The sequence below is a fragment of the Peromyscus maniculatus genome, chromosome X, assembly GCF_049852395.1.
Source record: "Peromyscus maniculatus bairdii isolate BWxNUB_F1_BW_parent chromosome X, HU_Pman_BW_mat_3.1, whole genome shotgun sequence".
Taxonomy (NCBI): Eukaryota; Metazoa; Chordata; class Mammalia; order Rodentia; family Cricetidae; genus Peromyscus; species Peromyscus maniculatus.
Genome location: NC_134875.1, coordinates 7,264,917 through 7,277,254, shown reverse-complemented (window position 1 = coordinate 7,277,254; position 12,338 = coordinate 7,264,917). Strand labels below are relative to the sequence as shown.

The window sequence follows — 12,338 nt, the reverse complement described above, 5'->3', positions numbered from 1 at the left end:
CTTGCTTAGAATTACCCCAAGGTATTTTATACCTTGTGGCTATTGTAAAGGTCAATGTTTCTCTGATTACTTTCTGATCCCATTTGTCATTTGTATATAGGAGGACTACTAATTTTTATGAGTTAATCTTATATCCTGCCACATTACTGAAGGTGTTTATCAGCTGTCAGAGTTCCTTGGTAGAATTTTTGGGGTCACTAATGTATACTATCATTTCATCTGCAAATAGTGAAAATTGGACTTCTTCCTTTCCAATTTGTATCCCCTAGATCTCCTTTTGTTGTCTTATTACTCTAGCTAGAACTTCAAGTACTATATTGAATAAATATGTGGAGAGTGGACAGCCTTGTCTTGTTCCTGATTTTAGTGGAATCGCTTTGATTTTTCTCTCCATTTAATTTGATGTTGGCTGTTGACTTGCAGTAAATTGCCTTTATTAAGTTTAGGTATGTTACCTATATTCCTAATCTCTCCAGGACCTTTATCATGAAGGGGTGTTGGATTTTATCAAAGGCCTTTTCAGCATGTAATGAAATGATCATGTGTTTTTTTTTTTCTTCCAGTTTTTTATATGGTATATTACACTGACAGACTTTCGTACATTGAAACAACCTTGCATCTCTGGATGAATCTTACTTGATCATGGTGAATAGTTGCTTGATGTGTTCTGGGAGTCTGTTTGCCAATATTTTATTGAGTATTTTTGCATCAATATTCATGAGGGAGATTTGTCTGTAACTCTCTTTCTTAGTTGCATCTTTGTTTGGCTTGGGAATCAGAGTAATTGTAAGCTCATAGAAGGACTTTGGTAATGTTCCTTATGTTTCTGTTGTGTGGAACAATTTAAAGAGTATTGGTATTAACTCTTCTTTGAAGATCTGGTAGATTTCTCTGCTGAAACCATCTGGTCCTTGGATTTTTCTGGTTGGGAGACTTTTAATGACTGTTTCTTTTTCCTTTGGGGTTATTGGTCTATTTAAATAGTTCATCTGGTCTTGATTTAATTTTGGTATGTGATACCAACCCAGAAACTTGTCCATTTCTTTTAGATTTTCCAATTTTGTGGAGTACAGGTTTTAGAAGTATGATCTGATGATTTTCTGGATTTCCTCATTGTCAGTTGTTATGTCTCCCTTTTCATTCTGATTTGCTACTTGGGATGCTCTCTCTCTCTCTGCCTTTTGGTTAGTCTGGATAAGGGCTTGTCTATCTTGTTGATTTTCTCAAAGAACCAACTCTTTGTTTCATTGATTCTTTGTATTGTTCACTTTGTTTCTATTTTTTTGAATTCAGCTCTCAATTTGATTATTTCCTGGTGTCTATTCCTCCTGGGTGACTTTGCTTCTTCTTCTTCTAGAGGTTTCAGGTGTGCTGTTAAGTCACTAGTGTGAGATTTCTCCAACTTCTTTATGTGGGCATTTAGTGATATGAATTTTCCTCTTAGCACTGCTTTCATAGCCTCCCATATGTTTGGGTATGTGGTATTTTCATTGATCTCTAGGAAGTTTTTAATTTCTTCCTTTATTTCTTCCTTGACCCACTAGTGATTCAACTGAGCATTAGTCAATTTCCATGAGATTGTAGGTTTTCTGTAATTTTTGTTGTTGTTGAAATCTAACTTTAAACCATGGTGGTCTGATAGAATACAGAGTTTATTCCAACTTTTTGTATCTGTTGAGATTTGCTTTGTGATCGAGTATGTGGCTGATTTTAGAGAAGATTCCATGGGGTGCTGAGAAGAAGGTATATTTTTTTGTTAAGGTGGAATGTTCTGAGGATATTGATTAAGTCCATTTGAGTCATAACATCAGTTAAGTCCCTTATTTCTCTGTTAAGTTTTGATTTGGCAGATCTGTTTTATATCAAGTTCATTTAATGCTTTTGCCACATGTCTCTTTCATTGATTGTCATTTGTTGTTTCAGCTAGGCCCCTTCTTTTCTAAATATTTTTCCAAAATGGCTTCTAGTCAATTGTGAAACAAAAATCATAATAAAAAATCAAAACAAGAACAGCCAAACAAAAAGTAATGAAAGTATTTAAATAATTTAATATTTGTATGTGTCCACCTCCACATAAGATGGCTTAATGTCCTTAAACTTACCCATGATAATTAAGATAGGGTAAAAGCTTTGGGAAGATTTCCAGTTTACCTAAAGATCCATGCTTTTATCATTTGTTTCCTTTTTTTTATGAGGCATATGTGCATTCATGGCCCCAGGTGTTTGACAACATGATACAACCTTAATTCAGCAATTCTCTGTATAGTAGACTAGTTTTGCAGAGTGTGAAATTACATCTAATAACCAAAAAAGGATGAGCGACAAGAATTCTATATACTTTCATGGCCACAGGTAGAACTTTTAATGAGCAAATTTCTGGTTTGTTTCTTATTTTTAAGGTTAGTACAGATAAAGTAAAGGATTCTGTTTTCTATGCAGCACTGAGTTAGGTAGGATTGACTTGCATTTTTTTTTATTCCTAGGAATAACAAGGGAGATCTAAATTTCTTGATGACTAATTACTTTTTCTCTGTTTTTTTTTCTTTTTCATATCAGTCACTATGAACAGGATCGTAGTGCACTTAAAAAAAGGGAATGGGAACGAAGAAATCAAGAAGTTCAACAAGAAGATGATCTCTTTTCTTCTGGCTTTGATCTTTTTGGGGAGCCCTACAAGGTAGCTCAATATGTATGTAATTTATGTTTTTGGACAATACTCTTTTCTATAGTCTTGAACTTTCTTATTAATACCCACTTTATTTTCAAGCACCAAAGCTATTTTACAAGATATATGTATTTCCGCATTGGGGGCAATTGAAACTTTCAGGGGATGTCTGCCAGAATAACACTTACTTTCTCTGGCTTGTGAGACTTTCTGTCTTCAAAGAGCCCCTCACAGCCCAACCATTGTTATACCGAAATACTCCTTCCATGCTTTCCAGTGTGTTTAGCCAGGCAAACCATGAAGACTTCGTTAGAGGGACAATGGGCAGGACTACTTATCTTCTGAATCAGTGCCATTTACTGCAAGACTGATGCTTTTTCCCCTATTTTAGTTTAATGATAGCTGCAGGTAGTTTTAATAATCTTTTAAAAAATTTGTGTATTCTTGTCAAAGGAAATTAAGCCAATCTTATTTCCTGTGTCTAATAAGCATAGGCTAGGAGATTGTTCAACCAGAGGATAGAGGGAAACAAGGTTGATTTTTCCAGTGTCATTCAGTCTCCTACATATCTCCATAAATGATCAAACAGCTATGACTACAAGTATTGAGTTTATGATGACTCTTTCTGATGTTTCTTTTGGTGGTGGAGATTAGGGTTAACTGGAAAGATATTGGAAGGGGAGATTTTTATTGTATAATTGGCAGATAGTTGGGTTTTATTAAAATGTATTAGTAGTATAATTTTTAATGAAACTGAACCAATAAAAGAGATAAATGAATGAAAATTCAAGAGGTGATTTAAGAAGGGCATCAGTTAATGGACAGTGGCTTCTGAAAAAGGAAAGTTCTCAATGAATGCAGAAGAGGTCCAGATTCTACTTTGGTGTAGAGAGTTGGGGGTTTGCATTGGTATCTAATAAGGCAAGATTTCAGCTACTTTGTTTAAAAAAAAGAAAGGAGTTCTTGATTTACACACCTGGGTACCTTTCAAGTTTTGTAATACTGACAGACAAAACTACTAATTTTCAAATGATCAGCAATTCACATGTGCACACGTGTGCGTGCACACACACGTACACACACCAAAAACTTTTTTACAACTTCAGTTGATCCAATTTATGTACTATGTTTAAATGTGTATATTCAGATATATGGTTGATTTAACTGACATATTTTGAATGTCCAGTGTGTACTAATCACTGCTTTAGACAAGTGTACAAAGAGAAACAAAATATTTCTAGACTAGTAACATTAGTGTGCCATGAATGAGTGATGACATAGGTAATAGGAATGGACAGAGGAAGTTTAAGGAGCTATTATATTTGATAAAAGAAACTCATGATAGGTTGTATTGAAGATAAAGTGTGAAAGTTGAAATGATAAGGTTGAGTTTCTAACTAAATGTAATATGGGTTAAGAAGAACTGAGTTTCTGGTTTGTCTTGTTCTTACCTGAGGAAATGGTGGTTATCATTATTAAGTAGTTTAGGAGGAAAGCTATGTTGCTGCTTATAGTGAAAAAAATTAGTTTTGACCATGCTGCATTTGACATGTAGTGGGATAACAAGGAAAAGGTATTGGATACCCAAGTCTGGAGCTCATGGGAGAAGTCAAGGGAGAGATTTGTGGAGCACATTGAAGCTTTGAGAAAGATACTGTCACCATTACAAAGTGTGATGGTAGGATAAGAAGGGAAAATATGAGACTTCTAGAAAATGTGGTGATATTGTGTTGCCCAAAATATTGTGCACCCTAATAAACTTATCTGGGGTCAGAGAACAGAACAGCAGCTAGATAGACATAGAAGCCAGAAAATGGTGGCACTCACACCTTTAATCCTAATATTCCATCTGGATCTATGTGAGTTCAATGTCACACTAGAAATAGCCAGGCATGGTGACACATGCCTTTAATCCCAGGAAGTGATGCAAGGAAGCAGAAAGGTATACAAGGCGTGAAAACCAGGAACTAGGGTCAGTTAAGCTTTTAGGGTTTTGAGCAGCAGTTCAGCTGAGATCCATTCAGATGAGGACTCAGAAGCTTCCAGTCTGAGGAAACAGGATCAGCTGAGAAGTTGGCAAGGTGAGGTGGCTGTGGCTTGTTCTGCTTCTCTGATCTTTCAGCATTCACCCAAATAACTGGCACTGGGTTGGTTTTTATTAATAAGACCTTCTAACAAATTGTGCTACAAGGAAATAGCAACAATTAAGGGCTAAAATGTGGTAAAAGCAGAGTACTGGATAGAACTGAAAGTAAGTGATCAGATAGGTAGAACGCTAGGGGAAATTAACATTTAATGAGAACCAAGACAATGAAAGATTCCCTGAAGAATGGATTTGCTACTAATGTTTCTCCAGGAAACCAGGAAATGTAAGGAGCATAAATTCATTGTTGAATTTTACAGTTAAGGTATAATTTATGACCTTAGGAAATTTGTGGGCAACCAGTTGCTAGGATTTGGAGAATGGACAGGAAATGGTTAAATAGAGAAAGAGGTAATTAATGTGGACTTTATCTTGCATGGAGAAATAAAGAAATAAAAACAATTATATAGAGAGGTTTGTTTTCTTTTTACTATATGTGAGTGCTTGCCTACAGGTGTGTAATACATGTGTGCTGAGGCCAAAAGAGGGTTTTGAATCGCCTGAAACTGTACATATGTGTGGTTATATGTCATCATTCATGTGCTGGGAACTGAACCCAGATCCTCTGAAAGTGCAACAAGTGCTCTTAACCATTGAGCCATCTTTCCAGCCCTATAGGAGTTTTTCTTTACATAAGATAAACATGCATGTGTTTAGAGATTACTGGGGAGAGGTGGAAAGTTGAGGGGTTGGTAATGAAGAATATAGCAAGGTCCCAAAGGAGATTAAACCAAATATAAGATTGAAAAACCTAAATAATCACAAGCTAGAGGAAGAAGAATAGAAGCAGAACTTTAGAATGACAACAAAGCTGCAGAGTAAAATGAAGATGGGAGAAATAACAGGAAGAAATCATAGCCTCCATTTTGGGGACAAAATCAAAGATGATAGGTATTTTGGGATGAAAGAGAAACTTATCAAATGAGCTTTAAATCTTTGGATGGAATTTATAAAAAAGGAACCCTTCTTGGGTGGTAGATATATTTATAGCTCAACATCCATCCAGTTCTTAACATTGTTATAATGTGAAGAACCCTTGGTTTATTACTTCTACATAATTTTAAGTCATAATGAATTAGTAACCTTGTACCTTCATGGTAATTGTTAATTAATGAGGTGTATTAAATAGTTGTGTGACAATTTTTTGATGGAAGCAGTGTGTTTTTGCAAAGTCATTGAGAAAACTTCTGAACATTGTCAAAGGTATTCAGCATCATCTTTTTTTATAGTATAATACAACATGTAGGGACAGATATAGGAGCATTTAGTCACACATGGAATGTTTAGTCAGACTCAGGGTGGTTGCATAGTTAGCCACTTATTGCCCTTGTCCTTGCTGAACAGGCTTTTTTCTTGAGCCATAATTATTAAGGGAAATAATTGTAGTATAGAAACAGGTTTATGATATGGTAATTTTATTTATTCTTAAATTGGTAAGCAATTGTCATGTGGTGCTATGCCCATGTTTAGGCTTCACTGACACATCAATGAGGAATATTTCCCTTTTTACCATCATATCATAACACTAGAACTGGTGCATGCCTGAAAAAGTTCCCTAGACCAAGACTAATGATGGACATGCTCTCCTTGGAGTATCCAAATATGCAATGGCAGGCCTCAAGTTGGTTCACAAATCAGTGGTAAAATTGTAGACACACCAAAACTCTTCCTTATCAAAGGGAATGCTTATCAAACTGAAAATCAAACTTTGGGGTGGTAGGCCTGGACTTCCATAAATCTTGCCTCACCAAACTTAAATAATGACCTTATATCTTGTCCCATGCTATCAGTGCTTCATCAACTAGCAATACAAAGTACATTTCATTGCACCTGCAGCTTTTTCTTGACATAAATACTCTTTCATGTTCCTTCCTTACTGATTTCTCTTCTTTGCTTTAACTGTACCATATTCACAATGAAAAAGAATATTGATTTCCTTCAGATTTGGTTGTGGGTGGGAACCTTCTTCTTAGGGATATTTTTTTAGTTTGCAACTTTGAAACTCAAATTTGTGTAATAGTATTGAGAAGAATGTTTGGAAAGGGGCCTGAGAAATATGAAGCCCTCCTTTGGCATGTCTGTGTCAGTATAGAAATACTGGTGAGGAAAGTGTATGTCCTTACTATGGACTCGAGCTTTATATCTGTGTTCATTTAATCCTTAAAATAAATGCCATATGTAGATGTAATTCTAAATGGTCTTATTAAATAAGAAACACAGAGCCAAATAAAGAGATAAAAGCCCAGAGATCAAGCAGTAGCCAAAAGGTAAGATCACCTTATCTTACCATTCGCTGCAATCCTTCCCCTCAGAGAGAGAGAGAGAGAGACCTTTTTCCTATATCCTATCTTTTTATTGCCTTTCTGTTCTGCCGTCTCATTGGCTATAAACCCAACCAGATGACTTCCTCATCACTGCCTGTCTATACAGACCTCCAGGTCTCTATGGTTGGTACTAACATTAAAGGTTCGAGCCACTGTTGTCTATGTCCTTGAACACACAGAGATTCTGCCTGACATATGATTGGATTAAGGGCATGTGCTATCACTACCAGACTTCTGCTTAATGACTTGCTTTTAGCCATGATCCCCAGGCAACTTTATTAACATACAAATAAAATCACATTTCAGCACAAATGAAATATCACCATATTTCCCCTTTCAATTTTAATAAAAAGAAAAAAAGGAAAAAGTTATAACTAATATAAGAAAAACTAAATACAATAAGTACAATAACTATATACATTATATACAAGCAATAAATACCTAAACAATGTCTAGTCCATTTACATTTGACAAATTCAAGAAAATAATTCCATTATCTATCCTCTTCCAGTGAGTCCAAAATGTACCTGATTCACTTTCTATCCTCTCTGATATTACTAACAGAACTCTCTTATAATGTCTTTCAAATTTATACACTTATACCTCTTTAGTGAGTTTCTTTTCTGAAATTCTTAATGAGGAAAACTATATCTAATCTTTAACTATAACTTTAACTCACTATCGAATAACTATAACTTTAATTATCTAACCTTCAACTCCCTCAGAGACCTAAGAAAGAAATAATACTGCCTAACAAATAAAAACAGGAAGTGCACACAAGCAGCTTCCAAAAACGTTGTGAGTTGACAGAAACATCCAGCTGCCTGGTAACTCAAGGTTTCTCTAAAGGAAGAGAAGAGCAGCCAGCCAGTGCTCTTAACTAGTGAGTTATCTCCCCAGCCCTTTTCTGGACATTTTATATCATTTTTACTTTTTTTTTGGTATTTTCATCTAATTGGTCTTTTACTTGTTTATTTTGTTTTTTGACTTTGGAGGGTTTTTTTTTGTGTGTGTGTTTCTTGGTTTTTTATTTGCTTTTATTTTTGAAAGAGAGAGAACATAAAATTGGGTGGATAAAGAGGTAGGTGGTCTAGAAATAATTGGGTTAAGAGAAAATGATCAAATTATTATATGAAATTTTTCATTAAAATAGAAATAATAACTAGGCAATGATGGTGCATGACTTTAACCCCAGCATGTTGGAGGCAGAGGAACGTGTATCTCTGAGTTTGAGGCCAGCCTGTTCTACAAAGTGAGTTCCAGGACAGCCAGTCACTACAAGGAGAAACTTCATCTGAAAAAGCCAATAATAATAATAATAATAATAATAATAATAATAATAATTAATAATAATAACAAAGTAAAGTTAAATAAAGTAAAAATAAAAACCCAGAGAAAACTATGAGCCAAAAGAAGGAGTTTATTCCACATAGTCACCTAATAGGAAAGCTTATCAATTCATTTGACTAGTCAGAAGGCAAAGAACTTCCTACCACAGACAGAAAATCATACTGAACTGGATACAAGCCTCGAGCCACAATGCATGAAAATATAAAGTTGCAAAGGAGCCACCTAACTACTTAGAGTTAAAATTCTTCAAAAAAACATGGGTTCAATGTGTACCCCTGTGGTTGATATATTGTGCACCTCAATAAACTTATCTGGGGGTCAGAGAACAGAACAGCCATAATATTAAACATAGAGGTTAGGCAGTGGTAGCACAAGCCTTTAATCCAAGCATTCCAGAGGCAGAGTTCCATCTGGATCTCTGTGAGTTCAAAGCCACACTGGAAACAGCCAGGCATGGTGACTCACGCCTTTAATTCCAGAGAGTGAGCCTTTAATCCCAGGGAGTGATGGCAGAAAGCAGAAAGGTATATAAGGTGTGAGGACCCAGGAACTAGAGCCTGGATAAGCTTTTAGGCTTTTAGCAGCAGTTTAGCTGTGATCCATTTCGATAAGGACGCAGAGGCTTCCAGTCTGAGGAAACAGGATAAGCTGAGGAACTGGTGAGATGAGGTGGCTTGGCTTGTTCTGCTTCTCTGGTCTTCTAGTGTTCACCCCAATACCTGGCTCTGGGTTTGTTCTTATTAATAAGACCATTTAAGACTCATGCTACATCTGGCACCCAGCATTTGTGGTACAAATTCTTGAAAAAATGGTTGGGTCTAAGTGGCTGTGGGACTGGTGGGTGAGAGAGATTTGTCCTGACTGTGGGCCAGGCAGGACTAAAAAATCTCCAGCTACAGGTTCCATCTCATAGAGAAAGCCTTAAGTCCACTTCCCATAATATTTGTGCCATTATTCCTCCTTTTTGAAACAGATCATATTATTATTACTATAATTGCTTTTACTACTACTATTTTACAGATTCTAATGACTCAATAAAAGTGAGGAAACTGGGATACAGAAATGTTTAAGTGGTTTATGCAAGAATGTTTTAAATGAGGTAAATACTGATGGAGGCTTACTTGAATGATTGTTGTGAGGATAAAAGAAATAGCTTGAAACACTGCCTTAAAATCTGGAAAGTACCATAAAGTTCAAGTTTTTGTCATTATTACAACAAGTAAAGAAAGGAATAGCAACTCATGGCCCAGAGAGATTAACTGTGAAAATATCAGAATTAGGAAAAAAGGAAATTATTAAATCACACACTTAGCAATACTAAAATAAAGTAGAAGAAAAATTAACTTTAAAACTTGAATTATTTTACTAAAAGGAAATAATATAGCACAATAGCATCTTAGCACATTAATCTGCATTGAAATTATACTACTGATTTGCAGATAACATTAGAAGTAAACTGAAGGAACTTTGCATTTCCTAAAGTAGCGATAAGCAAAAAGCTTCAATGAAGGAGTGCTGTTAGTTATAAGCCACAAACCAAACGTGTAATTTAAGCTTGAAAATACTTGGAAAATGCATTTCCTTGATGATAGAGAAATTGTGATTACTTAGGAAATAATGTTTACAGAGGTTATCTTTAAGGAATCAACCAATTATTTAGAATGGGAAGTAAAGTATTGGCCACATTGAAAGAAGCCTAAAATTGATTGAAACAGCTAAATATCATCTTTGCAATGTTTAGAATGTTCTATCAAGTCTGCTTAGAATACCTACCTATATAGGATTACTAAGACTCTGGATGGCAAAAAAAAGGGGATATTTAGTGTGCATCAGAAGTTGCTACGGTATATAATGAGAGTATTTTATGTAGGAGTTGATAAATGTGTTAGAGGCTCCACTCGGTTTTCTATGTCATATCTACTTTTTGAGAAATTACAAGATTAGTTGACATTTGCCTCTCCAATGCTGAGAGGCAGAAAATTGACCCTGGCAGCCTGGTCTGAACTATTAAGTATCAGGTGGGTGATGAATGGTAGATTTTTTTTTTTTGAGGGTATATGTCCATGCCTATGTGTGCATAACTTTACTCATAAGTATTTTGAACTTACCAGTATTTGTCATAAGAATGAACACACTATTTCCTACTTGTATCCACAGCAATCAAAGCATTTGGATTTTCCTTCAATCTTCAACTCAGAAAGCTTAGATAGTAAATGCAACCTTAAATTATCTGCTGTACAGTTCCTGTCATGAGGCCTTCTGAGACAATTGCTCTCTGAGGAAGTTAGTCTAAGAGAGATGATGGCCCTCTGTGGTGGTATTGTGTTCTCCAAAATATTGTGTACCCCAATAAATTTATCTGGGGTCAGAGAACAGACAGCCACTAGATACAGAGACTAGAAAATGGTGGCACTCACACCTTTAATCCTAGCATTCCAGAGGCAGAAATCCATCTGGGATCTATATAAGCTCAAGGCCACATTGTAAAGGGCCAGGCATGGTGACGCCTTTAATCCCAGGGAGTGATAGTAGAAGGCAGAAAGATATATAAGGTGTGAGGACCAGAAACTAGAAGCATTTTGGCCCGGTTAAGCATTTGGCTGGTTAAGCTTTTAGCTGGCTAAGCTTCAGGCTTTCAAGCAGCAGTTCAGCTGAGAGCCATTGGAATGAGGACACAGAAGCATCCAGTCAGAGGAAACAAAACCAGCTGAGAAGTTGGCCAGGTGAGGTTAGCTGTGGCTTGTTCTGTCTCTCTGACCATGCAGCATTTCACCCCAATACCTGGCTCAGGTTTGTTTTATTAATAAAGACTCTTTAAGATTCATGCTACAGCCCCCCATTCCTGTAGGTTATTACTGCTTTACCTCTATGCTCTATGTGTATAGGAAAGCTACAGACTCTTGTAGCTAGAGTTTTCCTGCCTGGCCCACAGTCAGGACAAATCTCTCTCACCCGCCAGTCCCACAGCCACTCAGACCCAACCAAATAAACACAGAGAATTACATTGCTTACAAACTGTATGGCCGTGGCAGGCTTATTACTAACTGTTCTTATAGCTTAAATTAATCCATTCCCACAAATCTATACCCTGCCACCTGGCTCGTGGCTTGCTGCTTGTCAGGGTGGCGGCTGGCTCTGTCTCCTTCTGCCTTCCTGTTCTTTTATTTCTCTTCTCTGTTAGTCCTGCCTATACTTCCTGCCTAGCCACGGGCCAATCAGATTTTATTTATTGACCAATCAGAGCAATTTGACATACAGACCATCCCCCAGCACAGCCAAGTGCAGACCATCTCAGACACCTGCACTCAGGCTTGTGGTCCTAATCATCCTCTATGAGGACCTGCTGGGTAAAGGCACGAGGAACCCAAGAACAGGCTCCCACAGGACATACAGAACATCTCACAGCAGACTCTGACTATATCAGTATAGCCCCTAATTTGAAATGTAGACTCACTTTCACTGAATTAGACTTTAATATAATGTTCGTTGTTTTTAGTCTTCATAACAGAAAAAAAATGTATACGAGGAATGCCCAAGTGTCTTCTAGAAAAATCTATGCTGAGAAATGTTTTCTTAATTGATTTAAATTTCTTATAGGTGAACCAATGAGAGAAATTCTTTTTCACATTTTAACACCAAGCATATGGTTGTCTCACTTAATGGTCTAAGGTGATATTCTATTTATCATAAGATAAAGATAATTCATTAACCTATAGGCTTTTTTTTACTTAACTGTCATGAACTTCAAAAACTTCAACCTATTGTTCAATCAAGAATAACCAAGTTAACATGCCATTTGTCTTTCTATTTCTATATCATTTACTTCTAGTTATTACTTATTCTTTCATTTGATAGA

At 36.2% G+C, this 12,338-nt stretch overlaps 1 protein-coding gene across 4 annotated transcripts in view; it reads left to right on the top strand.

The window, feature by feature from the left end:
- Nucleotides 1–12,338, top strand: part of Aff2 (ALF transcription elongation factor 2) — a 578,922-nt gene that overhangs the window by 178,946 nt on the left and 387,638 nt on the right. For 2 of the 4 annotated variants that reach the window (XM_042268758.2, XM_042268756.2), the window contains exon 2: nt 2,557–2,677. In XM_042268758.2, the coding sequence (XP_042124692.1) occupies nt 2,557–2,677 (121 nt within the window). Of the gene's footprint in view, nt 1–2,556; nt 2,690–12,338 lie in introns of all 4 variants that reach the window. The other 2 variants (XM_042268755.2, XM_042268757.2) reach the window with 1 other exon arrangement.